Source organism: Lolium rigidum, chromosome 4 (genome assembly GCF_022539505.1).
Source record: "Lolium rigidum isolate FL_2022 chromosome 4, APGP_CSIRO_Lrig_0.1, whole genome shotgun sequence".
In the NCBI taxonomy this organism is placed as follows: Eukaryota; Viridiplantae; Streptophyta; class Magnoliopsida; order Poales; family Poaceae; genus Lolium; species Lolium rigidum.
This window is the reverse complement of record NC_061511.1, coordinates 267,373,192-267,399,086: the sequence shown is the minus strand read 5'-3', so window position 1 is coordinate 267,399,086 and position 25,895 is coordinate 267,373,192. Positions and strand designations below refer to the sequence as shown.

The following is a 25,895-nucleotide window of genomic DNA, read 5'->3' as shown; positions in this document are numbered from 1 at the left end:
GGCCTCATCCATCGCAACCCCCATCATTCATCAAAAACTCCACGCAGCCGCCGAAGGTTCTCTCCCAGCTAGAGGGAGGCCTCTCCCTCAAGATCTACATAGCTTCATCTTCAAAACTACCTCATCGTCCAAGCAAGGAGAGGTGAAGGAGGCGGGCCGCCACCATCACCAGGCGCCGGCCCTAGGCTGTGCATGCTGGCCACCATCGCCATCTCCATCTCCATCAACGCCTCCATTTCAGCGCCTTCCTATCATCTGTAGCACTGACGTAGATCGTCGAGCCCGCACCAGCTTCTCCTCTTATCAACATCTCCGAGATCGTTGTCACCACATTCTCCTGCACCCACCTCCTTATTGGCCTTGCACCGTACACCTGCGATACAAAAGATCAAGTGCGGTGACAACAACATATATTCAATGGGTAACTTGGTCATCTGGAAATAGGACATACATACCGGGTTGTATGATTCTGACAAAATGACATCCAGGGCGGCGTCGCTTACACATAGAGAGATGCCCTTGGTGGCTACCCTGGCGATGACATTCTTCATCTGGATTGCCACGATCTCTTTCAGTCTGTCTCGTGAAAGCGGCTCAAATACAACGATCACACTCAGTCTGTTGAGAAGCTCGGGCTTGAAGTGTTTGTGAACCTGCAAATATTTATGGGTAAAAGCCAGCTGACAGAAACTACTGCATGCAGCCTTCATAGGCACTTTTTTTGTTCAATAGTTATAGACACAGTTTTGGATTCACAAGCAAACCTGATTCATGAGAAGGTCCCTTGCTCTTTCCATTGTGCTTTCTCCGGACAATCCTGCTAGTAGGTGCTCTGACCCCAGATTTGAGGTCATGATGATAATTGTATTTTTGAAATCTACTAACCGACCTTTTCCATCAGTCAACATACCATCATCAAGGAGCTGAAGAAAAACATTCAACACCGAGGGATCTGCCTTCTCCACCTCATCAAAAAGGATGACACTATATGGGCGCCTTCGCACCTTCTCGGTCAGTTGTCCACCATCTTGATGTTCAGAGGAGCTTTAACATGTTCCAATACAAAAGAAACATTAACATCAGTAAAACTAAGTATGATATGATAATGCAGTAGTGTCCAAATAGATAAGGCATACCCTGGAGGTGCTCCAATGAGACGCCAGACAGATCCGGCCCCAACATATTCAGACATGTCAATGCGAACCAACATCTTCTCGCTGTCAAACAGCTGTTCAGCAAGAGCTTTTGCAAGCTCTGTCTTTCCAACGCCAGTAGAACCCAAAAAGAGGAACGAGCCTGTTGGCTGGCCAGGATGATTAAGACCAGTCCTAGAACGCAACACAGCCCGCACAACCTTATTAACCGCTTCATCCTGGCCAACAACTCGCTCATGCAATCTGGCTGCTAGGTGGATCAACTTATCCTTCTCCCCTTGATCAAGTGTGGCAACGGGAATTCCAGTACATCGGCTCACAACCTTCAAAGCACAACATTGGGTGGCAATCACATAACATTGACTGAACAATGGACACAAATATCAATAGGAACAGAATGCCTACTTGTGCAACTTCATCCGGTCCAACATTTGCTTCGTTCACTGCATTTGGAGAGGCAGTTAGCACAGTGTTCACTTCCTTTTCTTGTTTGCCAATTTGCATCATCCTTTTGGCTGCAGTGGCACATGCTTCATCGATCAGATCGATTGCCTTATCAGGAAATTGACGACCTACAGTACAGACAGCAATAATATCCATTAAGTTTCGCCAACATACATACGTTCTTGCTAATCATCAATGCAAATCAGTAGAAAAGAAACACTGCAGTGCAGGTTGCTCGAACAAGTTGTACACACGGCATTGTCATGATTTTTTTCGATCCATAAACACAATCTATAATTTATTTCAAACTAATGTATTCAATGCAACAAGAGTACTGTGGCTCATATAACACAATTTTAAAATGATTTCAACTAAATGTATCTAAGGCAATACCGATACTCCACAGCACTCTAAACACAACTTATGAATTATTTCAATTAATGTATCCATTGCTACAAGGTACTCCACAGCAGCCCTCTAACACAAATTTATAATCATTTCAACTTAATTCATCTAATTTAACATGGGACTCCCCAACGCCGTAAACACAAGATATAAATCATTTGGACTTGATTTCATCCAATGGAACATGGGTACTCTACATCACTTTAATGTGATCAACTGATTATTCTTGACTTTCAAACTGCACAGCACAACCTTTACACGGATAGACCTCTGACCATAACTAATTGAGATCAGTGTACTCAACTGTCTTCACTTTGTTATCCTTACTTCAAGTGACTAGGTGTATTTGTATCTACTAATGGCCTCTCAACAAAAATAATAAAATTAAATCCTCACCTGTGATATATCGGGCAGCAAGCTGTGCGGCAGCAATAAGAGCAGCATCCTGGATTTCCAAGCCATGATGCTCCTCATACCTTTTCTTTAGCCCTCGCAGAATGGCAATGGTTGCCTGCATGCTTGGCTCCTCAACGTGCACCTTTTGGAATCGCCGCTCCAATGCTGGGTCGTTCTCAATGTACTTGCTGTACTCATCAAAAGTCGTTGCGGCCACGCAGCGGATACGACCACGGGCCAATGCCGGCTTCAGCATGTTGGCAGCGTCCGTGCTCCTCTGGTGGACCAGGCTGCCACCGGAGCCAATAAGCATGTGCATCTCATCGATGAAGAGAATTACCTTGCCGTCTGCATTCTCCGCCTGCCGTATCACATGCTTCATGCGCTCCTCAAACATGCCGCAGTAAAGAGTCCCGGCCACCATGGCCCCGAGGTCCACTTCCACGACGCGTGCTCCAATGAGTGTGGCAGGGACTGTCCCAGCAGCGATGCGCTGAGCGAGACCCTCGGCAATGGCTGTCTTGCCGACCCCTGCCGCGCCAACTAGCGCAACGCAGTTCTTGGTCCGGCGGCAGAGGATGCAGATAACACGATCGATCTCGTCGTCGCGGCCAATCACCGGGTCGGCCTTGCCGGCCGAGGCCGTCATGTCCCGGCCATACTTGCCCAGAGATATACTGTATTTGTGGTACCTCCACGCTGCCCAACACAAAGCGGCAGCTGCTCCAGTACAGACTACGGCGGCAAAATCATCAAGCAATTTGTTTGGTTGTTGGTAGGAGTGTGTTACATAGGCCCCCAACCCTCGATCGTAGGCCCGAAGAGTTGCGGTATCCGTAATCCCTCCTCCCACGACCCCATCAAGCCATGTGCTGAAGGTCATCGCTGCTGGTTGCGGCTAGGTTCTCGTGGGCGCCGTCAACTTCCCTGCGGGCGAAAAAGTTCAGATTTTTTCTGACTTTTAACTTGGAGGCGGAATTTCAAGATGAAGGGGTGAAAACTTGGTAAGATATATGGGAGCGGGACGCAAAATTCGATTGCTCATATTAACGAAGAATCGACATTGACAGTATAACATGGTAGCAAGATTGACAGATTGATACTTGAAATTGGGGAACGGAAGTTTCACATCTTCTTGAGGAGAAAAACAGGCAAGGGATTACCCGAGCTTTGGGCCGTAGCTGCTCCAGTTGCCCGCCGCCGCCTGCCCGCGGCGCCCCTGCGCAGCTTGCTCCGGTCCGCCGCTTGCAGTGACCGCAGCCGCCCTACAGCGAGCGAGCCCTAGTCGCCTCGACCTGGTCAGGTGCGCACCGGCGCCGCTCGAGCCCCTGTTCGGTCAGGTTCCAGTCTTTCGAAGGGTTTGGCGGTCACGTGCCCTTTTTTCTTGCTCGAGCCCCCTAACAGAACTAGCACATACAATCTTCTTCTTTTTTTGAAACGCACGCAAGCTTTGCCTCATCCATTAAAAGAAAAGATTGTCCAGTTTTTAGAAGAAAAAAAACGGATGAAGACCTAACAACAAGGGCATCATTGCACTGCAGCTATATGTCTTTTACACATAGCTCCGCTTTTTTAGACCATTTTCACATATTCATTTTCTTCGAAGTGATTCCACATCTTGGAGGAGTTTTACAAGCCCTTTTTGTACCAGTGGTGGTGGAGGAAGTGCTATCACAAGTGGAAGAATTTTGAGAAGGATATGTATGTAGAGGTTGTATTTTTTTAGATCAACGGGGAGGACCTCCCCGATTCCATTGATAACATCAACGAAACCAAACATCTGGCCCGAGGTTCAACATCAAATGAAACAAAAGCCTAAGAGGTCTTAGCTACTTTAAACATGAACAAGAGACAAAGCAAAGTTGTATCAGCAGAAAAAAAAACTAGATAGCGTTTTCTCAGAGTTTTCCCTAGGGTTCTCCAAAACCCCTCAGCCCAACGACGCCAAAACCATCTTCAGGAAGGGGAAGGGCTTCAGGCTTCTGCGATCGCAGGGGAGATGCAGGATGACGCCTCCAGAGTCGATGTAGGAGTATTCCATGTGTCAGGCATCGCCTTCGTCTTGGCATTTGGAGGAGATGGGCAGGAATCCTGGCGAGGACGGGTTTCATTCAGCCACCCACGATCCTGAAGTTCGTCGACAGTCCCTTCAATGCATGCTCGCAGAAGCGGTCGATGACTGGAAGCATTGGGTCCTTGAAAATAATCTTCCATCTTCTGATTGAAAGCAAGATCATCCGAAGAATCTGGTGCAAATTAAGCCAAGGTTATCCATTAAAGATCATCTCATTACGGAATTTTTCAAATGCACCAAAGAGTGGCTGCACAAACAAAGTTTAGAACTGGGTGCTTTTTATTTGCAACCCAGAATCTAGCAATGGACATATAGTCTTGTCCAATCTGAATGTTGAAGAAACTAGAAATAAAGTGCCAAACTTGCTTAGCTACGATGCACTTAAAAAAAGATGATCAATGCTTTCATCCTCCGAGCAGAAGATGCAACACACAGGTTTATTCATTTTCCTTTTTAGCAGGCTATCTCTAGTCATGAGTTTGTTGTGAGATAGAAGCTATAGGAAAATATGAACTCTAGGAGGTATAACAAGATCCCAAACAACAGGTATATGAATGGGGGTAACACCTCCAAAATTAATAATTGCATACAGACAGCTAGTTGAATATTCACGAGATGATTCATATTGCCATATTAAAGAGTCACAATCATTTGTATAGGTAAATGGGGAAACAATCTCTTCTAACTCTTGCCATTGTTGCACAAGGGCAGGAGGGAAGTTTCTCCTAAAGGAGAGCATGAGAATAGAACCATCCTAGATCTGGGTAATGGTTTTGTTTTGTTCATTCCAGACTACAAAGAGTTCAAAGAAGTGAACAACAAAAGGGTAGGTACCAAACACAGTATCTTCCCAAAACCTAATTTTGCTCACATCCCCAACTTTCCATCTATATCCAAATTGATACTTTCTGCAGCCCACATCACACCCTTCCAGAATTGGGAGACCCTCAATGTAGAGCTGCAGAAGATGTTGGGGTTATGGGTACTATACTTAGCATCTACTATAGTTTTCCAGAGCTTCCCATCATCCTTGGAATATCTTTTATCCACGAACCCAGAAGGCAGAGGTTGACATTGGCTAGGTCTGGGATACCTAGACCACCAAAAGCCTTTTTTTACAAACCAACTTCCAGATTGCTAGATGGAGCTTCCTGTGTCCCTCAAAGTCATTCCACAAGCAATTGGCCATCTGAGTGTTAATGAGATCCATAGCCTACTTGGGGAATTTGAAAAAAGAAAGCAGGTAGACAGGGATGCTAGCAAGACAAGCTTTTATGAGAGTCAATCTAGCAGTATAAGAAAGTAATTTACCCCTTCATCCAACAATTCTCTTCGGAATTTTATCTATAAGAGGTTGGATGTCCTCCCTTCTGAGCGTATTATAATGCAAAGGAATTGTTATCACCAAGATTTAACCGAGTCAGAGGTGGGCCGCGATCGAAGATGGGTGTGAAGAAATATATATAGAAGAAGTATGTGGATCGGCCTTTTTACCAAGTTGGGCTTAATTGCCCGTGTATCTGTAACATATTAGATCGTATCTTAGTTTAGAGATAGAATCTTAGTCGTGCACGGTTTAGTGCACGCCCGCATTAGAAAGTCCCCTGGACTATAAATATGTACCTAGGGTTTATGGAATAAACAACAACTCACGTTCAACCCCAAAACAAACCAATCTCGGCGCATCGCCAACTCCTTCGTCTCGAGGGTTTCTATCGTAGTAGCGACATGCTGCCTAGATCGCATCTTGCGATCTAGGCAGCACAAGCCCCACGTTGTTCATGCGTTGCTCGTATCGAAGCGCTTTTGATGGCGAGCAACGTAGTTATCATTAGATGTGTTAGGGTTAGCATTGTTCTTCGTTTAAGCATGCTTACGTAGTGCAACCCTTGCATATCTAGCCGTCCTCACGCCTATCTCAGGTGTGGGGGCGGCACCCCGCTTGATCATTATTTAGTAGATCTGGTCCGTTACGATTGCTCCTTGTTCTACAAGGATTAGTTTAATATCCGCAATAGTTTGGCCTTACAAAGGGGGGGAGGATCCTGTGGCATGTAGGGTGGCGTTCGCAAGTCCTAAACGGGATGTTCCTAGGATCAACTTCATGTTGGTTTTTTGGCCTTGTTTAGGATCGGCTTACGAGCACCGTGCGTGGCCATCTGGCCCAACCCGGAGTAGGATGATCCGATTATGTGGTGAAAACCCTAAATCGTCGTAGATCTCATTAGCTTCATCTTGATCAAGCGAGGACCACCAAGTATTCGTACACCCCGTACGGATCATGGGTGGATCGGCTCTTTGAGCCGATTCACGGGATAACCCGAGAGCCGATCGAGGCTCGTATTTAACGTTTACATGTATGCCCCGCAGGAAACTAAGCGAGGCAATCTCATCACCTTCCCGACCGGGCATAGGTCAGGTGGCACGCCCTTGCACTTCGCAACGCCGCGTGTGACCGGAAGAGCATTGCGGGCCGTCGCTCGGAGGGGTCTCAGCCAGCCGCAGCTCTAGGCTCCCCCGGCTCTACGGTGTTGACAAGGCCGCTGCCCGCCGGTGGGTTTTGGCGATCAACACATTTCGGCACGCCCGGTGGGACAATCGTCTACATCAACCACATCGCCATCTACATCCGAGATGGCGGACGGCACGCCGCGTCACCTACGAGGATCCGCCCGACGACCTCAAGAAGCAATACAATGAGATCAAGGCTACCCTCGAAGCCGACCTCATCGGCTCTTTTCGCAGAACCCGTTCGGTGGCATCGGATGGAAGGGGTTCTCACCGAAGGTGCACTCGATGGGATAGACCTTTCTTCCCCGTCGGAGGAACGCACCAAGGGTCACGGCGGGAGATCAACTACCCGGTGGCTCACTCGCTACACCGCCACTCCGAGAACTTGGTTAACGTGCTGGAGCGTGTCGCTCGCGCGTGATCCAGGAGATCATGAGCCACCGGTACTCGCCGTCGGGACCAGCTCTCGGGACGCATCAAGGAGAATTGCCATTCCGGTCCCGTCCACCGCTGCCATTTGCGTTGGCAGCACCTCGCCGAAGTGCCGACTACACCGGCATTCCTCGTCTACGAATTGGTGGCGACCCCGGTGACTACCAGTTCTTAATGGAGGCGCCTAAGGAGATCCCTCATGGGTACGCATGCATGTATGTGCCGGATTGTGGTGACTGGGCACTCACAAACCAGGCCACAACATCGGGGACTCCGGCGAAGACGAGGAGGAACGTCGGCGGCAGAGCGGACGTGGCTAACTAAATACGCCACACCGACGAAACTCCCGAGCCCAGCTCCTGCAGCGCGGCTCGTAGCTGGAAAAGCAAACGTGGCAGGCCAAGTACGCCACCCCGGCGAATCTTCGAGTGCAACTCCTACGGCCGATACGGCGGATCGGATCGGCACCATACCGAGAGACCGGTTCGGCATGATGCCGAAAAGAAGGGCGGTCGGCTATTCCAAGCCGTACCACGACGATTACGAGATGATCCCGCCGCCACCAAAATATCGGCTCCCCGACTTCTCCAAATTCAGTGGATCGGATGGCTCCGGCTCCATCGAGCACGTCGGCCGATATTTGGCTCAACTAGGACCGGCTTCGGTGTCGGATCAGCTACGCGTGAGGCTCTTCTCACAGTCCCTCACGGGATCGGCTTTTGGATGGTACACCTCTCTACCGGCGAACTCCATCCGAGTCTTGGAAGCAATTGGAAGAACAGTTCCATATGCAATACCATACGAAGCTTCCGAGTCCGGCATTGCCGATCTAGCACAACTACGTCGAAGCGCGGGGAAACGGTGACGGAATACATCCAGCCGCTTCAGGAATCTTAGGAACCGATGTTATTCGGTTCGTATAACCGAAAAGGAAGCGATCGAGTTGGCGATAGCAGGCCTTGCAACACAGCTCAAGGACATGGCCTCCCAAGCAGATTATCCCTCACCGGCGCACATGGTTCGAAACTATCGGCATATGAACAGCGCCACCCCGACCTGTACCAAGACAAGTTCAAGCGTGCGATAGTCATGGTCGATACGGAGGAGGATGAAGTGCCCGCGGGAGGCCAAGAGATAGCGATGGGCTGAGTGGACTCGGGGAGGAACCCCCGTGGCCCGCAAATGGGTAAAGCCACCGGGGCCGCCCAGGGGATTTGATTTTGACGTAACCAAGACCGAACAAATCTTCGACCTCCTGCTCAAGGAGAAACGAGTTGACGGTTCCTGAAGGTCTCAAGTTCCCCACGGCGAAAGAGCTAAACGGAAAGCCGTACTCGCAAATTCCACAACTCGCTTTCCCATGCCACCAACGACCGCCGGGTGTGGCGTCGGCACATCCAAGCGGCGATAGAGAAGGGGCGGCTAATTTTCAACCAGTACGCCATGAAGGTCGACACCCAACCCTTCCCCGCCGTTAACATGGTAGGAATCACCTACCCTGAAGGTTGCCAGCCAGGCCCCTCGTTCAGCATCAACATGGTAGGGCCCGGAAACCACTCTGGCAAAGATAGAGATGAGGGCAGCTGCTCTCACAGCAAGGATACAGATGAGGCCGCCCCATGCGATCGGCTCCGTCATGATGGCAAGCGCTACGTCACAGAGGGAGAGGTGAAGAATATAAGATATCAGCGACCCCTCTCTGATCACCTCCTCAACAAATATGTGAATCAGTATGGTCAACGCCGGCGATCCTATTACAGTGATAGAGAAGATCGTTTGGCTAGAGAAGCCAGAAGATATCGTCGGCAGGATCACGATGAGGAGGAGCATGAGCGCTATGCCACGGAAGCACCAAGGGAGCAAGACGACAACGCCAGGCATTGGGACTGCCCCTTCTTCAGACACTGCTGGGATTCAGGAATGAGCCGATTGCCCACAATCGGCAATTGCCCGTAATGCAATCGAAAAAGAAGGAGGCAGCCAACGTGTCCGTGTTCGAGCGCTTAGGGCCTCTCCCACCACAAAGCAAATGCGCTGAGTCACCTCGTTGGGCAGATCTTGAAGATTCGGAAGACGAGGGAGAAGTGGAAGAAGACAGTACCACCGGCCAAGGTGGTGCCCTGACGGACTCGGCCGTTCCCGAAGCGCGGGGTTCAGCGATTGCGCGGCCCGGAGGAAGCCGAAAGGTTGTACCTGCATACGCTAAGAAAGGCACGGCCCGATCTGGCTGCAAAGGTTCAGCGAACCCTGGATGAAGAGGGTCGTCCACGGAAAATGGAGCGGCGCCCTAAACAGAGGAACGCCGATGATGAGACATCGGCTGGCACAAACATGGTACTCGTCTTGCCGACGGAGCGTAGCGCTCCACGACTCTACGGAGCACACAAGGTGGATGACAGCAGGCGCATCAAGTCAGAGGTTGGGTTGGTTTCATCCAGCCTGACCAAGTAGCAAGACCAAACCAATGGGCAAACCAGGAGAGGCTGATCCTTGTGATCGGCCCCGAAAAATTTACGAAGGGAACTTACAAAACCTTCAACGAACAAGCAACGTGGAGGCCGATTCCAGCAATCGGCCAAAATTGTCCTCACCTACCTCTCTCGCTCGGGTTCAACATGTTATCCAACGGAGCCGATACCATCAATTTTCTTGACGAGAATCGGCTCGGGGGCGCCTAGTATATGGAAATATGAGGGTATACAACATGAAGCATCTCATCTTTTGTTGACGGGTATTGAGATATGGGGGCCGATGCACAGTGTCGGCCGTAAAAAAAAAAATTCGAAAAGTGAAAATTTTCAAGGCACAGCCGATGCAGCAGACATCGACTTCAGAATCAAGAAACAGCCGATGCGTAGCCATCGACTCTAGTTGTGTGAGGATTATCCAATCTGTAGGGTTAGTACAGCTGGAACGGAAGATTATCGGCTGTCAGAGGAAGAAAGAGGATCGAGCTGTGGCACATTCTCGCCTCGAGTAAGAACTCGGGGGCAGCTCACCTTGAAGGCTTTCCGCTCGAGAGGCCGATTTGTGTTCAAATCGGCTGACGCTACATAAGGAATTTCCCCACACACGATCAGGCCCAGAGTCTACACAATTCATGCGCGTATCCTCGTCTCCGTTTTGCGTTGGCCGAGACTCGGGGGCAACAGGCCTGGTAGATTGCTCGTTAAAAGTCCGATGCGTTGTTATCGGCTCATCACACATTGGCAAAGAGGCAAATCGGCTCAATCAAACTCAGAAGAAATCGGCAAAATCAAAGTGGGGAACAATTCTTCATTGATAAGCGGGATTTCTTACATAAAGAACTGAATTGCTCTCAAAAGGAAATACGAGGGGATACCTTGCCCCATCTACCACTACTGACCCTATGACAGAGGTCCTATCTACGGGCCGGCATTGTCCTCATCATCATCCTCCGAGCTCTCATCGGCACTGCTGCCGATGGGCTCTTCGTCGCTACTCCCGTAGCCCTCCATGGGGGCCTCATCCCCATCCTCGTCGTCGCTGCTGTCGTCGTCCCACCACATGCGAAGGCGCTTCGCTGGTGGGTAGCCTTCGAGGGAGTCGTCATCGTCGTCGTCCTCCTCCTCCTCTTCTTCATCCATCACCCCTCGGAGGAGGTGAAGTCGTCCCAGGAGAAGCGATCGTCATCGCTCTCCTCCTCCGATTCCCCGTCGGCGAGGAAACGGAGGTCGCTCTCCCCGTCCGTCGAGGACTGGTCGTCCTCGGACCAGATGGAGAAGTCATGATCTGACTCCTCCCCGGCCGCAATGGCGCGGCGGGTATTGGCCGCATGGGCTGCCGCTGGGTTGTGCTCCGGCGTCGGTTCGCGGGACATGGAGGACTGGCTGGAGGAGTCCGATGGGGCTGAGGAGGAAGAAGACATGATGGTGCAGGAGGGTTTTTGGGCTGCTAATGTGAGGTTGCAGGGCAGAACTGTTCGTAGCGGTTAAATAAGGGGGGATGGTGAAAATTCAATGCCACAGCAAGTTTCCGAGGAAGTGGTGTTTGAAAGAAAGAGAAAAGACCGCCAAATCACGCGGAGAAGTTGAGAAGGCAAGTCATCATGATAACGGATATCGCGACGGTCTTGCCACGACATGACCCAACGAGAGCATAATGATTTTGGAAATTCCATTTCCAAAACCAGGGGGGCATGTGTTATCACCAAGATTTAACCGAGTCAGAGGTGGGCCGCGATCGAAGATGGGTGTGAAGAAATATATATAGAAGAAGTATGTGGATCGGCCTTTTTACCAAGTTGGGCTTAATTGCCCGTGTATCTGTAACATATTAGATCGTATCTTAGTTTAGAGATAGAATCTTAGTCGTGCACGGTTTAGTGCACGCCCGCATTAGAAAGTCCCCTGGACTATAAATATGTACCTAGGGTTTATGGAATAAACAACAACTCACGTTCAACCCCAAAACAAACCAATCTCGGCGCATCGCCAACTCCTTCGTCTCGAGGGTTTCTATCGGGTAAGCGACATGCTGCCTAGATCGCATCTTGCGATCTAGGCAGCACAAGCCCCACGTTGTTCATGCGTTGCTCGTATCGAAGCGCTTTTGATGGCGAGCAACGTAGTTATCATTAGATGTGTTAGGGTTAGCATTGTTCTTCGTTTAAGCATGCTTACGTAGTGCAACCCTTGCATATCTAGCCGTCCTCACGCCTATCTCAGGTGTGGGGGCGGCACCCCGCTTGATCATTATTTAGTAGATCTCGGTCCGTTACGATTGCTCCTTGTTCTACAAGGATTAGTTTAATATCTGCAATAGTTTGGCCTTACAAAGGGGGAGGATCCCGTGGCATGTAGGGTGGCGTTCGCAAGTCCTAAACGGGATGTTCCTAGGATCAACTTCATGTTGGTTTTTTGGCCTTGTTTAGGATCGGCTTACGAGCACCGTGCGTGGCCATCCGGCCCAACCCGGAGTAGGATGATCCGATTATGTGGTGAAAACCCTAAATCGTCGTAGATCTCATTAGCTTCATCTTGATCAAGCAGGACCACCAAGTATTCGTACACCCCGTACGGATCATGGGTGGATCGGCTCTTTGAGCCGATTCACGGGATAACCCGAGAGCCGATCGAGGCTCGTATTTAACGTTTACATGTATGCCCCGCAGGAAACTAAGCGAGGCAATCTCATCACCTTCCCGACCAGGTATAGGTCAGGTGGCACGCCCTTGCACTTCGCAACGCCGCGTGTGACCAGAAGAGCATTGCGGGCCGTCGCTCGGAGGGGTCTCAGCCAGCCGCAGCTCTAGGCTCCCCCCGGCTCTACAGTGTTGACAAGGCCGCTGCCCGCCGGTGGGTTTTGGCAGTCAACAGGAATACCTAAATATTTAATGGGGAATTTGCCTAGAGCACACCCAATGATGTTAAAATATGTGTTTACCTCTTCTTCTTCAATATAGAGAGGTATAAGATCACTCTTTTCATAGTTTATTCTCATCCCTGGAAATTGTTCAAAACAAGATAGCACCATCTTAAGGTTTGATGCTAAGACAGGGTCTTTCTCAAAGAAGAGGATGGTATCATTTGCATATTGGAGGCAAATAATCCCTCCAAGGCAGAGATTGGAGCAGAGACCTCGAATGAGGTTTGCATTGGAAGCTTTAATTAGCATTTTATTTAAAACATCCACTACTAAATTGAATAGAAGGGGGGAGAGAAGATCTCCCTGTCTAAGCCCTTTTCCAGTTACAAAATAATTCCCAATAGCATTATTGAGTTTGACTCCAATAGAGCCATTTGTGGTAGTGGCTTTGATCCAGACTATAATTTTGGGACAAATGCCTCTTTTCTGGAGGATGTCCAAAATAAAAACAACATCAACTTTATCAAAGCCTTTTTCATAATCTAATTTAAGAACAAGCCCCTCTTTTTTCTCATGAACTATGGAATGTAGAACTTCATGGGCAGTAACCACACTCTCCAAGATGAATCTGCCTTTGATGAAGGCAGATTGATTTATGGAAGTGATGATGCCAATTATGAGAACAAGTCTGTTAGTCAGAACTTTAGTAAAGATCTTAAAACAGCAATTCAAAAAGCTAATAGGTCTAAATTTCTTCATGCTACTAGCATCAGGTTCCTTTGGGATCAAGGTTAAAATAACAAAATTCAATCTAAAAATATGAAGTTTTCCTTCATGGAAATCTTTAAACATAGCCATGAGATCATCTTTCAACATGTCCCAGAAATGCTGATAAAAAATAAAAGGAAGCCCATCAGGGCCAGGGGCTCCATCTGAGTAGGAGTCAAAATAGCCTTTTTGACCTCCTCCTCAGTAAAAGGAGCTTCTAATTCTCTGTTCTGAATTTCAGAAATACAGTCATAATTAGAGAAGAAATTATCAGCTAGCCTACAACAAGGGGGTTCCTGTTTTTTTTAAAATGTTTTTATAAAAAGATGTAGCCAGATCAAGTATGTTTGCCTCATCTGTGATAGGTCCATCAGGCCCATCCAGAGAGTGAACTAGCATTTTCCTTCTCCTCTAGTTAGCAACAGAAAATAAGCTGTGTTCCTATCATCTTCTTTAATATCTCTATCTCTAGATCTTTGTTTGGCTTTTACACTTTCCTCCTTCAACCAAAGATTATGCATTTCAGCATAAATATCTTTCAACCTAAGATGTTCTGCAGGAGACTACTCCTCAGTTTCAGATTTAATATTTAAGGTAACATACTCTTCCATCAGGTCTTTCTTTAAATTTCCGAGTTCAGATTCTATATTTTTGCTCCAACTTTTGGAACATTTCTTAGACCTCCTAGTTTTTTCCTACCAAATATCAATTGAGGAGCCTTCCCTAACTGGTAGGGCCCAATTTTATCTAGCAAGAGTTTTAAATTCTTCCCTCATGAGACACCACTTCTCAAATCTATAAAGGGGGATGTTGTATATAGTTGATGCTGTATATAGTTGATGTTGTCGTTGTCGATGAAAGGGGAATGGTTGTAGCTAGGAATCAAACGTGTCTACAGGTGTTTCAATCTTGAAACCATTTAGTGAGGAATGAAACTGGTTGGGACCAGTTATGTTTGAGTGTGGGAAATTAGAGGGATGGGATGTCCTTTTATTGCAAAAAGGGCCAAATTCGGGAAAAAATACTCTCTCCAGTGACCAAATAATTGAAAATTTTCCTAAAATGGCTAAAACACCCCAAAACACGCACTCAATGGCTGCTCCCCAGCCCATCACCCCGCTTTGTCACATCCACGTTGAAATTCAAAGACACCTTGGCGCCGACGTGTGCACCCCCCCCCCCCACAAATAAGCCCTCGCATGCCTTCCAACTAAACTGGTTGTGGCGGGGTGGCTCGCATGCCCCTGGCGACGGGCCAGGCATGGCTCCAAGCGGGCAGTGGGCCAGGCACGACCCGTTTAGCCACATGTCTAGATGGCCCGTTATGGGCCCGGCTAAGGAGCCAACATGCGAGACACGCCTCACATGGCCAGCTTTACCCATGTTCTAGTTTTATATCCTAGCAATCTATAAAATCAATGTTAAAGATTTCACTAAGATTTTTTCACGTGTTTGTTGACCTGTTATTTTAACCAATATAATTCCTATAACATTGTCACATCTGTCTCCCTTGGCCCTTATATCCTTCGCTCTCTCATCCTCTTGTCCCACCTTCCTAACAATGTTTCCCTTGCACCCATGATAGTTTCTCGATCGAATGCACAACTAGCTAGCTCTCCATCACCGATCTCATTTCTTCATCACTGGTCGACCAACTAGGCGAACACTAGCCGCGTCAAGGATGTTCTCGACTATGTGGCGTTGGTTGTAACAGTGCATCCACGGCCTATGACTCTTTTAGCAGATGGGTACCCCGATAATTTCCCTTTCCCGTTTTGCACATAGATAGTCATGTTTTAGTCCCATTTTTGTTGTTGTTAACATCATGGCTAGAAAGTACTTAACCCACATCGCTTGTATAGGAGGAAATTATATCTTGTATGACGAAACAAAATAGGAGATGACTTTTTTATCTTCCAAAATGGACAGCAGATCCTTGGCTAGCAAAACATACCGAAATTTCTTTGCGTACGATCCTTTAGGTAGAATTGTGTCTATGTTTTTGCAGCATTTATGGATGGTGGGATGGTTGACATTGTATAGGAATTGCACAAGAACCGTGGAACGAGCAAAAATGTCACCCGCGTTTCCAGCATAAAATATCTCTCCCCGTACTGGTTGAGCGATTCATGAAGGTCACCCAAAGATAACCATGCCAGCCCATGTTTTGCCTGCAATTATTATTTTCCTCGTCTAAATTCGAGGCACCAATTTATACCATTAGCAAGGCATTAAACACACCGAAGATGCAAAATACAAAATCTAGGCTAGATAATTAGAATACATACACTATTATTAAACATGGATAAACCACCCGGTGCTCGCTGCCTTGACAACGTGAGTAAGGATGGCAATGGAGCGGGTTTGGATGGATATGCCAAAACCAGATCCATGTCCAAATCCACCAACCTCGCACTGCCCCGCCCACGAATCCATGGGTATGGTTGTCGCTCCAAATTCAAATTCACCGGATATCCAGATATTCATGGATATCCATGTGTTTACGTACTATGTACATGAAAATAACATATTAGAGTGTAACAACACCACTTTATTAGCATTTCGACAATATTTCTGTAACATTTCAGCAATAATTATGTGGGCAATGAATAGGAAGAAGATGAACGGAAATGGAATGAGAGCAAGCCCACTACCCGCCGGTCCGTCTCCTAGGCGGAGCAGAGCTAGACTGCCGGAGGGGTGGAAGGGAGGGCCGTCGACCAAGCCCTCCCTCAGAGGAGGAGGCCATGAATGTAGTGGTAATCATGGGTTACGTGACTTAGCGGGCCTTTGGTGATTTTGGCCTCAAGAGAATGATAGCTAGGCCTAGGTAAAATCCTATGTTTCACTGGTTGATCTGTCGTACATATATTGTACTAAAAATTGCTATGTATTCTAATTGTCTAGGCTAGATTTGTCTTTGCATCCTCGGTGTTTAATGCTTGCTACTGATATATTAGTGCCTCAAATTTACGCGAGGAAAATGATAATTGCAAGCAGAACATGGCCTGGCATGGTTATCTCGCTGTGTCGCGAATTATTCAGCCACTGTTGGGAGAAACGTGTGCGACATCATCCGTTGCTCGCTTTTGGGGCGCCGTAGTTTCTTCATGTGGACACACCGGCGTGCTCTGCCGGAACGGGTTCACTGATCTGGCGTTCCAAAATTCAGAAACTGGCGTCAAGACTCAAGAGTCAATGGCGAAATGGGCGTCCGGCTAGTGTCAGTCCGGGTCTAGACGTCCACTCTGTAAGTAGGTCTAGTAGAAGTAGGCCCGTGCAAAACTGGCAGGCTTTTTCCAAAACTGGTACGCGCTCGCCACACCGCGCGCCTGCCCCCTGCTTGCCCTCCCCTCCCCAGTCAAATCGTCGCCTCGGCCTCGCTGCTCGCGCCCACAGCCAGCCGCCGCCCTCTCGTGTCCTCGCCCCCCTCACTACATTAACGCCCTCTCGTCATCGTAGCTGAGACCGAGGCGCGATGAGCTCTGGCGAGAGGCTGCCCCCGCCCCCGCCCCCGGGCTTCGGCGCCGCCGTGGCCGGCAGGCGACCGCCCCGGTCAGATTTCGGAGGTTTGCTCTCCTCGACCCCCCTCCAGTTTCTTGCTTCCGGCGTGCCGGTGCCGGCCGGCGGTCGCGTTTATCGCACCAGTTGCCGCGGCAGAGTACATGATCTGATGATCGGGCTAGTCGTATTTCTTGCTCATCTCATACTTTTAGATGCGCCGCCGCACTAGCACCAAGTCAGCGTTCCGGTACACTCAACCTCTTGTCTCTCGCTGGCGTGATAATGGATATCGCCATTGCCTTGTGCGCTCGTTTGAACCAGGTTCTTTTCAACATCTTCGTTTTGCCAAATTTGTTACTGTACCATTATGGAATACAAGACAAGGATTCAAATCTTAAGATGAGCATTGCCTTTCTGCTGCGCGCCCTGGATCCATTTTGGTGCTCCGAAGTCGCCCGTCGCCCCTGTGATAGCATGGCCGCCATCCATAACCTAGCTGCTGGGGTCTGATCTCTGATGCTTACAATTATGATCTTGAGCAGCGATATATAGCTGGAGTTTTGCAATGCACTGTCCACTTCTTGCAACCCCCCAGCATACCTGTCTTTTTTAATTCTCCGGCTGATTCCTAGGCAGGTAGTAAATATTTGTTGTGAATGGTAAAGCATGATTGCTCCGGCCTGGTCTATCCGTAACATCCAGGCTGCGTTGTAATGGAGTGTAGTAACACAAGTGGAATGTTATAGCAAGCTAGGCATGTGAGAATTACATTATTAGCCCGTGTTTGAATTGTCTGCCACGTTGGACGCACCAAATATTTCCCAGCTGTGATGTGGCCAAATGTTTTGTCGAATCAGACGTCCGAATCCAAGTCTGATTCGGACACCCATGTCCGAGTAATACCATCCTCATGTCTGCCACAGTGCCACCTGTAAAAACACAAAGGCCAGTCTAGTAGTGACATCCTCTCTCTGTTCCGAAATATAAGATGTTTCGGTGAGTCAGTTTGGCTTCCCAAAACATTTTATATTTAGGAACAGATTTGTTCTGTTTGTTCAGTGAACTATTGTTTAAAAATATATTATGTCATTGTTCAATTCATCTATACAGTTGCTTGAAATTATGATGAAACAAGCCTTGTTCAGTACTTGCTTTCCCCTTCATCCTAGTCACCACTTTGATGCTTGTAGGTACCATGTCTGCCACTCGTACCACCACGATGGTCAACATAAAGACAGAAACTGGCGCTGGAAGTCTTGAGGTTCTACAAAAAAGTCAAATGAAGAACGAGGCAATGGCGAGTCAAAGCAGCCCACACAGTCAATCAAGTCTTGCTGGGGTACTTTGTCCATTCTTTTCTTTTCTGAAACAAATATGCTCTTTTTTCGACATACTTCTTTGCCCACACCTTGGCAGATTTGAGAATTACTTCTGCATGGAAAACTATAACATAATTTTCACGCTAAAGGCTCATACGCTCTTATGGTGAAACACATATATAAGTTTTGATGAATTAACTGCTAATGCGTTGCGAACATTGCGTATCCAACATTCTGAGCAAATACTGTTTTGTTATAGAATAAAAATGCGTCACCCGCTAATGGTCCATATAAGAGAGTTCATGCTGATGCAACCGAAGTTGCATCACCAGGTGTTAATGCAAGTACCACTGAACAAAACCTGCGTCCCTGTAAAAAAAGCAAGGTTTTGGGGAAACATGGCAAGTTGGACGACAATGAAGATGCTACTGAATTGAAGAGACCGCCAACACCAATCAATGTATTTGAAGATGAATGTGTTTTCTGCCATTCTTTTAGAACTTGTGAGAAGGTAATATGTTGCATGTCGTTTACATATATCAAGTTAAAAAAATGATCTTTTGAAGTCTCTTATTTCTTACTGGCCCTAAATTTTTTTCTCTTTTCTTGTGTCAGTTTCATGGTCCAATGGTCATGTATCGAAAGGGAAGGATTGTGTCCAGCAACGAGGGCAACCCAAACAATGTCATCTATGTCCATCAAAAATGCATGGACTGGTAAGTTTCTTTAGGCATACCACTTAACTATTCATATTTAATTTATTTAGAATTGTCACACAGTGTTCATCTATCCTTTTCATTATTTGGCATGATATTATTCGTAGAGTAGGCTCTATGTTTGATATAATATTTTGCCTCTCCTACTAATATTGTGAAGGGCCCCGCAAGTGTATCACGATGGCGATATTATTGTTAATATGGAGAAGGAAATTATTCGTGCTTCAAATAAAAATTGCAGCAGATGCAAGCTACCGGGAGCAGCCCTTGTTTGTCATCACGACAAATGTAGAGTAAATTATCATGCCCCGTGTGCAGTGATGATACTCGAATGCGATTGGCGGGATGCCGTAAGTTTTTGGTAGACATTGTCATTGTTCCATTTATGAACACTTCAATGTTCTAACATTTGTTCAAAAAAAAAAATGTTCTAACATGCCTTGTTTTGATGTTGAAGGAGAATTGGCATGTTTTTTGTCCCAAACATTCATCCAATCCATTACCATGTGATAAGAAGAGCTCACAAATAGTGGAAAGTGACATTATTTCACCCATTCTTCAAAAGTACGTGATTCTTTTTCAGTCTTCATTTACTTGATTAATCCTTCATTTATAAGTCAGTGTTATATATTTAGTCATTCCAGACAATGTTTAGCTATTTTTTTTTCATTGATTGCCATATGGAATATAAACAAATAACTCCACTTTACAGCAAATTCTTCTTTGATTGTGTAGGCTATCTTTCTTCACTCGTATTGGACATTGTCATGTTTTGTTTGATTAATAATCTTTCATCTTGTAATTGATTTTTTATTGCAGCCAATGTTTAGATAAACAAGGAATGAATGTCGTTCATAGCAGGGAAGATCAGCAAGTAGATCAACCAAACACTTCGATTCTTTCTTTGCCTCAGGGGTATGCCATCATTTTTACCTTTCTTGGGAGATGGTGCGGAGGCTTCTAGACAGGGATATTAAATCATTATTCATTGATAATTTGGATTATATTTCGTCATTACAGTCAATGGTTGGACAGAGAAAGATTTTCTGCCTATTACCGTTATCCGTAATTTTCTTCTATAATTTGCATTGTATTTCATCATTACAGACAATGTTCAGACAAAGGACTTTGTGCCGATTACCGGAGAGAAGAAAAACAAACAACCCGGTGTAGAACCCCTGTGAACCAATGGGTCTTGCTCGGTTCAGTATTAAGTGCATCAGAGAAGGTAGCATAGACTATACTAGTAAACAATACCCTTTTTTTGGAGCATTTGGATATATCCGAACAATACTAGCAAAAATGTTTATGGACAGATACTTTGGCAATTCTAATGTAGGGTCAAATTTAAATTATATTTGATTTGCTAATTTTTGTAATAATTTCTGTTCCATACCAAGTAGTGAACAAATTGCTTATGTTTGTTGCAGGATTCCCTCAAGGAATTTGCTTCCTTGACCAGTTCAAACTTGGCTGAGAAATGGGACAAAAATGTGACTCATGTTATTGTCGGCACAGGTGCTAGTAACTCATGTGGCGAATCATATCAAGTCTTGATGGCAATCTTGTCTGGGAAATGGGTTCTCAGAGCTGGATGTTAGTATTAAGCCATCTTACATATCCCTTATTTGTGTTGTTGATAATTACTTTACTATCCCCATGCCCATGTCACATACTGCTTAACGTAACAAGCTGCTGGTCTATTCACACTTATCCTAGCTTGGTAGAAAATACTGTATTATTTATCCCTGCATTGAAGTAGTTTGTATCATGCTCATGTCATAGGGATTGTGGATTGCTTGGCGGAGCCGATTCCAGGTCCAAAAAATTGCTGGGCAGAGCCGATTATAGTTCCGGAAATTTCTTACGAGGTGGAATTTTACTATGCTTCACACATATCGATTGATGGACCAAAGAAAGGACGAGCTGGAGCAGCTAAAGGGGTATGTATGGATGTCTATTTCTGGCAATAGTATTTATACGACTTCAATATAGAGATGAATATGTTTGTGAAAACAGATTGCAGTTTCCTATATGCATAAGTTCTGGATTGCATTTTTTTTGTCAAAATGTATTGAAGTGTTCATAGAGAGGCTGTTTAATGTCAAAGGCTTAAAAGTGCATCTCTGGAGGAAATTAGGTGTTTATGCTCAGTATATTCCATCAAATTTATTCTGTTAACTGGGCGCTAAACAGATTTACATACTTTGGTTGCATCTACATTGAAAACAATTCTCTTTTGAAGTGTCATCCGAAATGTTGTGTTTTGGAGTGGCATAGATCATAATGTGGTTATTTTATGGCCCACTTCAACTATCTTTAATTAAAAAATGAATATTATGAATGGACTTCAATTATCTAATAAATGTAATATTGTGAATGCATCTCTACATCCATATGTTTTCTCATTTCTATTACTTATCTCCTGAGAATTGTACCATACCATTACATCTGCATGATGAGAAAATGATGCTTGCAGGCACCGAAACTGTTCTCTGGACTGCATTTCTGCCTCAGCACGTACATGAACCCAGAAATTAGAGAAAACATAAAAAGTCTCATAGCAGCCGCTGAAGGACAGGTCCTGGAGGCAATGAGCCCGCGTTCATTACAGGAGAATCTGGAAAAAGATCCCGCAAAGGTATACTTCATCTACGTTGGTGGCCCTGCTTCGACTACATTTGTTGGCAATAAGAAAGAGGCAAATGAGTACATGGCCTCCGGAGCGCAGGCTATCTGCCACCTTTGGCTGTTTGACGCTATCGCGGCTTATGATGTTCGGATGCTGGATCGCAGTGATGGCTTCACCCCAGATGTGTATGCGAATACTGCTTGTTAGGTATAGCTTTCGGCTTGATGTTAGGAGGGTCTTTTTGTGTTTGCCCCACTTCTGTCGTGGGGGAGGCTATGGTTACAGTTTAGAACTTATTAGCATCAGAGGAGAGGGTGCTAGCCAAATAGTCAGCTTTTGTGGAAGTGATCGATGGCTTGGGTGTAATGTTGTTGTAGTTTTGGTGATGGATTGGTCATTGAGCAGCCCAAACATTTGGTGCTGAACGCTCGTTTAGAGATCGAGAGGCGCCTGTGGCGCCACTGCTTTTGTTTTCTGGCAGTGACTGTGACCTCTGTTCGGCCACAACATATATTTTGGCATCGTAATAAGTTCAGAAACGAATGGGAAATGTGCTAGTAGTATGCTTCATCTTTTACTCAAGGCCTGTTTGCCTTCCTTTTGCTTCCTGAGGGCTCGTTTGGGGTGCGCCTGGACGTTTGACCTCCCTCAGTCACGCATTAAAGCTCTTTTCGGTCCGGCGTGGGCTAATACGGTGTTCGGTCCAGTGTAGAACCCCTGTGAACCAATGGGTCTTGCTCGGTTCAGTATTAAGTGCATCAGAGAAGGTAGCATAGACTATACTAGTAAACAATACCCTTTTTTTTTGGAGCATTTGGATATATCCGAACAATACTAGCAAAAATGTTTATGGACAGATACTTTGGCAATTCAAATGTAGGGTCAAATTTAAATTATATTTGATTTTCTAATTTTTGTAATAATGTTTGTAATAATTATATTTGTAGCATTTGGATATATTTGATTTGCTAATTTTTGTAATAATATTTTGTTATGTAGAATCATCAAGCACACATCAATCCTTTTCATTCTTAGCATGATATTAATCTTAGGGTAAACTTTAATGTTGATATAATATTTTGCCTCTCCAACTAATATTTGTGAAGGGCGCCAAAAGTGTATCTCGATGGCGATGATATTGTTAACATGGAAAAGGAAAAAAGCCGTGGTTCAAGATTGAAATGCAGCAGATGCAGATTACCGGGAGCGGTCCTTGGTTGTTATCACGACCCTGTGCAAATACTTATCACGCCCCATGTGCACTGATGATACCAGAATGCCGTTGGGATGCTGTAAGATTTTTTAGTAGACATTGTCATTGATCTACTTATAAACATTGCGATGTTCTGACATGGCTAGTCTTGATGTTGAAGGGTAATCGCTATGTTTTAAGCCCCAAAATTCATCCGATCCATTACCATGTGATGAAAAGAGCTCACAAATAGTGGAAAGTGGCATTATTTTGCCCATTCTTCAAAAGTACGTGATTTGTTTTTCTATCTTCATTTTCTTGATTAATCGTTCATTTCATAATTCAGTGCTGTATATTTAATCATTCGTGACAGCGTCCAGCTCATTTTTTTCATTGATTGCGATATGGAATATAAAACAAATAAATCCACACATTACAGCTGCATTCACCAACAAGGAGAAGTATGATAGAGGTGGAGAGGAAAGCCCAGTGGGCTACCGCACAGAGAACACTTCACGGCCTTCAGGCACCTGAGTCGACCTCCCACAATCTGTTCAATGACAAAGAGCAGCTACCGTGAGAACCGCTGAGCAAGCCAAGCCAAGACAAGAGTAGCTGTTTTGCACATATCAATTCTAAGCTGAGATTGCAAGGTATGCTGCCAAAATGCCAATACTTTGAAAGTGATACATCATCAAACAGAAGTGGTTAGTAGTACTTTTTCCTGATCACTATCTGCAGGCTGAGAGAGTTGAACATGCTTTCGAGTCGGTCATGAAGCTGAAAGGGCTTGACATTGACACCATCAACCACAATTCGAGTGAGGCCGGCATTCGACAAAAAAAGCATGGCATCCATATTGGAGCGGGATTGAAATGTTGCTCCGCTCCGGTGAATGAACCAAATATATATGGTTCCGGTTTCTGTCTTGTAGAGAGGTTTTAGGCGGAAATTCAATTCGGCTCCCGGGTGCACATGCTCCCTCTACCAACAAAACATATTTCAATGTGTGGAAAATTTTTGAAAAAAAAATTCTACATGTACATCTCCATAATATATGTGTGCGCGTCAAGTTTCACGAAAAAATAATATTTTTTGTGACCTATGTAAAAAAGGGAAAACTTATCCGGTGAAAAGCATTGTTTTAAGCACTGAATTTTGTCTTTTTTACACACGTCACATGATAAGTTCATTTTTTATGAAACGATTTTGTGAGCGCGTAGCACATGAATATGTACGTGCGAATTTTTTGTTTCAATTTTTTTGAAATTTAAAATATGTGTAAGATGCATTTAAAATATAGAGAGCATATGCTCCCATGTTCCAAAACACCATGCCGTGTGTGGAGCTGTAACTGTTTTCGCGTTTTACCTTTTTCCACTAACTAGTTAGTGATCTTGCGTCATCGCTGCAAATTTTTTTTGTCATGCTTCCTCTCCCTTGGATTGTATACAAAGTTACTAACGCTCGTGAACCGTTCTATTCTTGACTACATATATAATATACTTTTGACCATCGCTTCTTTTTCATGTAATGGGGTTCCACTGGGAGGTGGCGTTTTGGCACACGCGTGCATATGCACTCATTATAGAAAATAATAAAAAAACAATTTTAAAAATGTTAAAAAAATATGACATAATTTTTTTGGTATACATCATGACATCCTATGTTCGTTCACAAGTTTTCGTGAAAAAATAACATTTTGTGTGGTGTGTACAAAAAAGACAAAAAATGTCCTGTACGTAGTCGTGTTACAACATAAAAATTTGTCTTTTTTACAGGAGCCACAGAAAAATGTTTTTATTTTTAAAAACTTGTGTACCAACATAAAATGTGTAGATGTACATGTAAAAATTTAGTTTAGAATTTTTTGACACTTTGAAATGTGAATTCACATAATGAGAGCATATGCTTCTATGAGCCAAAGTGCATTTCCCTCTGTGTATTGCTTCCTCACTGGCCTTAGTTTGTCATGCGACAGGTGGTAAATTTTTATTTGTAAATCCTAAAATTTTAACATATTCACAGTAGCTGAAACTTTTAATCTTCTATATGCACAAAAATTATCTAAAATTCCTGACATGTTTAAGTTGTCAAAAAAATTCAGTTTTGCTGCTGCTACATTTTTTATAGATGCCTCTTAAGGTTAGAACCATTCTTTAAAGAATCAGAATGATTTTTTTTAAAAAAATTGCTAGAATGAGTAGGACATTATTTTCTTCCTGGTTCATAAATAAATAATTTTATGGTTTATCAAAGGAGAACACGTTCCATGGTTGGAAGGTTCAGTAGAAGAATGAAGGTCCGTTGAATACATATAGGGCCCGTTTGGTAGCCTGCATCTATTTCGTGCACCACTGACGCAGTGGGAAAAGGCCCTGCGCGTCCCAGACGAGCCATGGGCTAGAAAAGCCACGTTGTTTGGTGGCCTGCGCAGAGTTTTTTTTTTGCTCCGTAGAGATTTGGGCTCTGCCCGTTTGGTAGGTCGGTTTTCAAGCCTAATCAATCCAGAACGGTGCTCCTGTTGTTTGGTTGCAACCCAAAATCCGCTTCTGGTTACCTCTTCACTTCAGTGGTGAGGCTATCAGCAATCAACAACACAAGCAAGACCATAATCATAGTTTATGCAAACTTAGCACTTATCATAAACGACACAAGTTCACGACACACCATTATTCAAACACGGTCATAGTTCATGATACAGCAGACACGATCATAGTTCAACACACGACACGAATAACAACTAGGCACGACATGGTAACTGCGACACACAACCAGGTAAGCTCCAGACATGATTTCCGAAGACGACGCACCTGGTGGCATCGCCATGGTACAGGCACCTGCTCATCACCTCAGTGAAGGTGTTGTCGAAGATGACCATATTGTACTCGAAGGAGGACACCTTCTTGAAGATGAGGAACTGGCCTACCTTGAGCTGATGGGCGACGGTGAAGCCCGCCCACTCCTGGTCGATGTATGCGTCATCGCCTTCTCTCATCATAGTCATCCTCCAGTTGCAG

At 45.5% G+C, this 25,895-nt stretch overlaps 2 protein-coding genes across 3 annotated transcripts; one reads left to right on the top strand and one right to left on the bottom strand.

Moving 5' to 3' along the window:
• Positions 1-220: 220 nt before the first annotated feature.
• LOC124650507 (chaperone protein ClpB 1-like) lies at positions 221-3,603 on the bottom strand. 2 transcript variants are annotated; one of them, XM_047190020.1, is made up of 7 exons: positions 3,563-3,603; positions 2,400-3,326; positions 1,560-1,726; positions 1,137-1,477; positions 765-1,044; positions 456-653; positions 221-373 (listed from the first exon to the last, which is right to left on the bottom strand). In XM_047190020.1, exons 2-7 carry the CDS (start codon positions 3,280-3,282, stop codon positions 224-226), a joined length of 2,019 nt encoding a protein of 672 aa, XP_047045976.1. In that variant the 5' UTR covers positions 3,283-3,326; positions 3,563-3,603; the 3' UTR covers positions 221-223. The 2 variants fall into 2 exon arrangements, with proteins under 2 accessions (XP_047045976.1, XP_047045975.1); XM_047190019.1 differs by having other exon boundaries at positions 221-653.
• A 13,387-nt stretch (positions 3,604-16,990) lies between these two features.
• On the top strand, positions 16,991-21,890 carry LOC124648744 (BRCA1-associated RING domain protein 1-like). Its single transcript, XM_047188457.1, has 8 exons — positions 16,991-17,173; positions 18,595-18,846; positions 18,951-19,051; positions 19,871-19,966; positions 20,159-20,279; positions 20,482-20,647; positions 20,837-20,994; positions 21,531-21,890. Exons 1-8 carry the CDS (start codon positions 16,991-16,993, stop codon positions 21,888-21,890), a joined length of 1,437 nt encoding a protein of 478 aa, XP_047044413.1.
• The last annotated feature ends 4,005 nt before the right edge of the window (positions 21,891-25,895 follow it).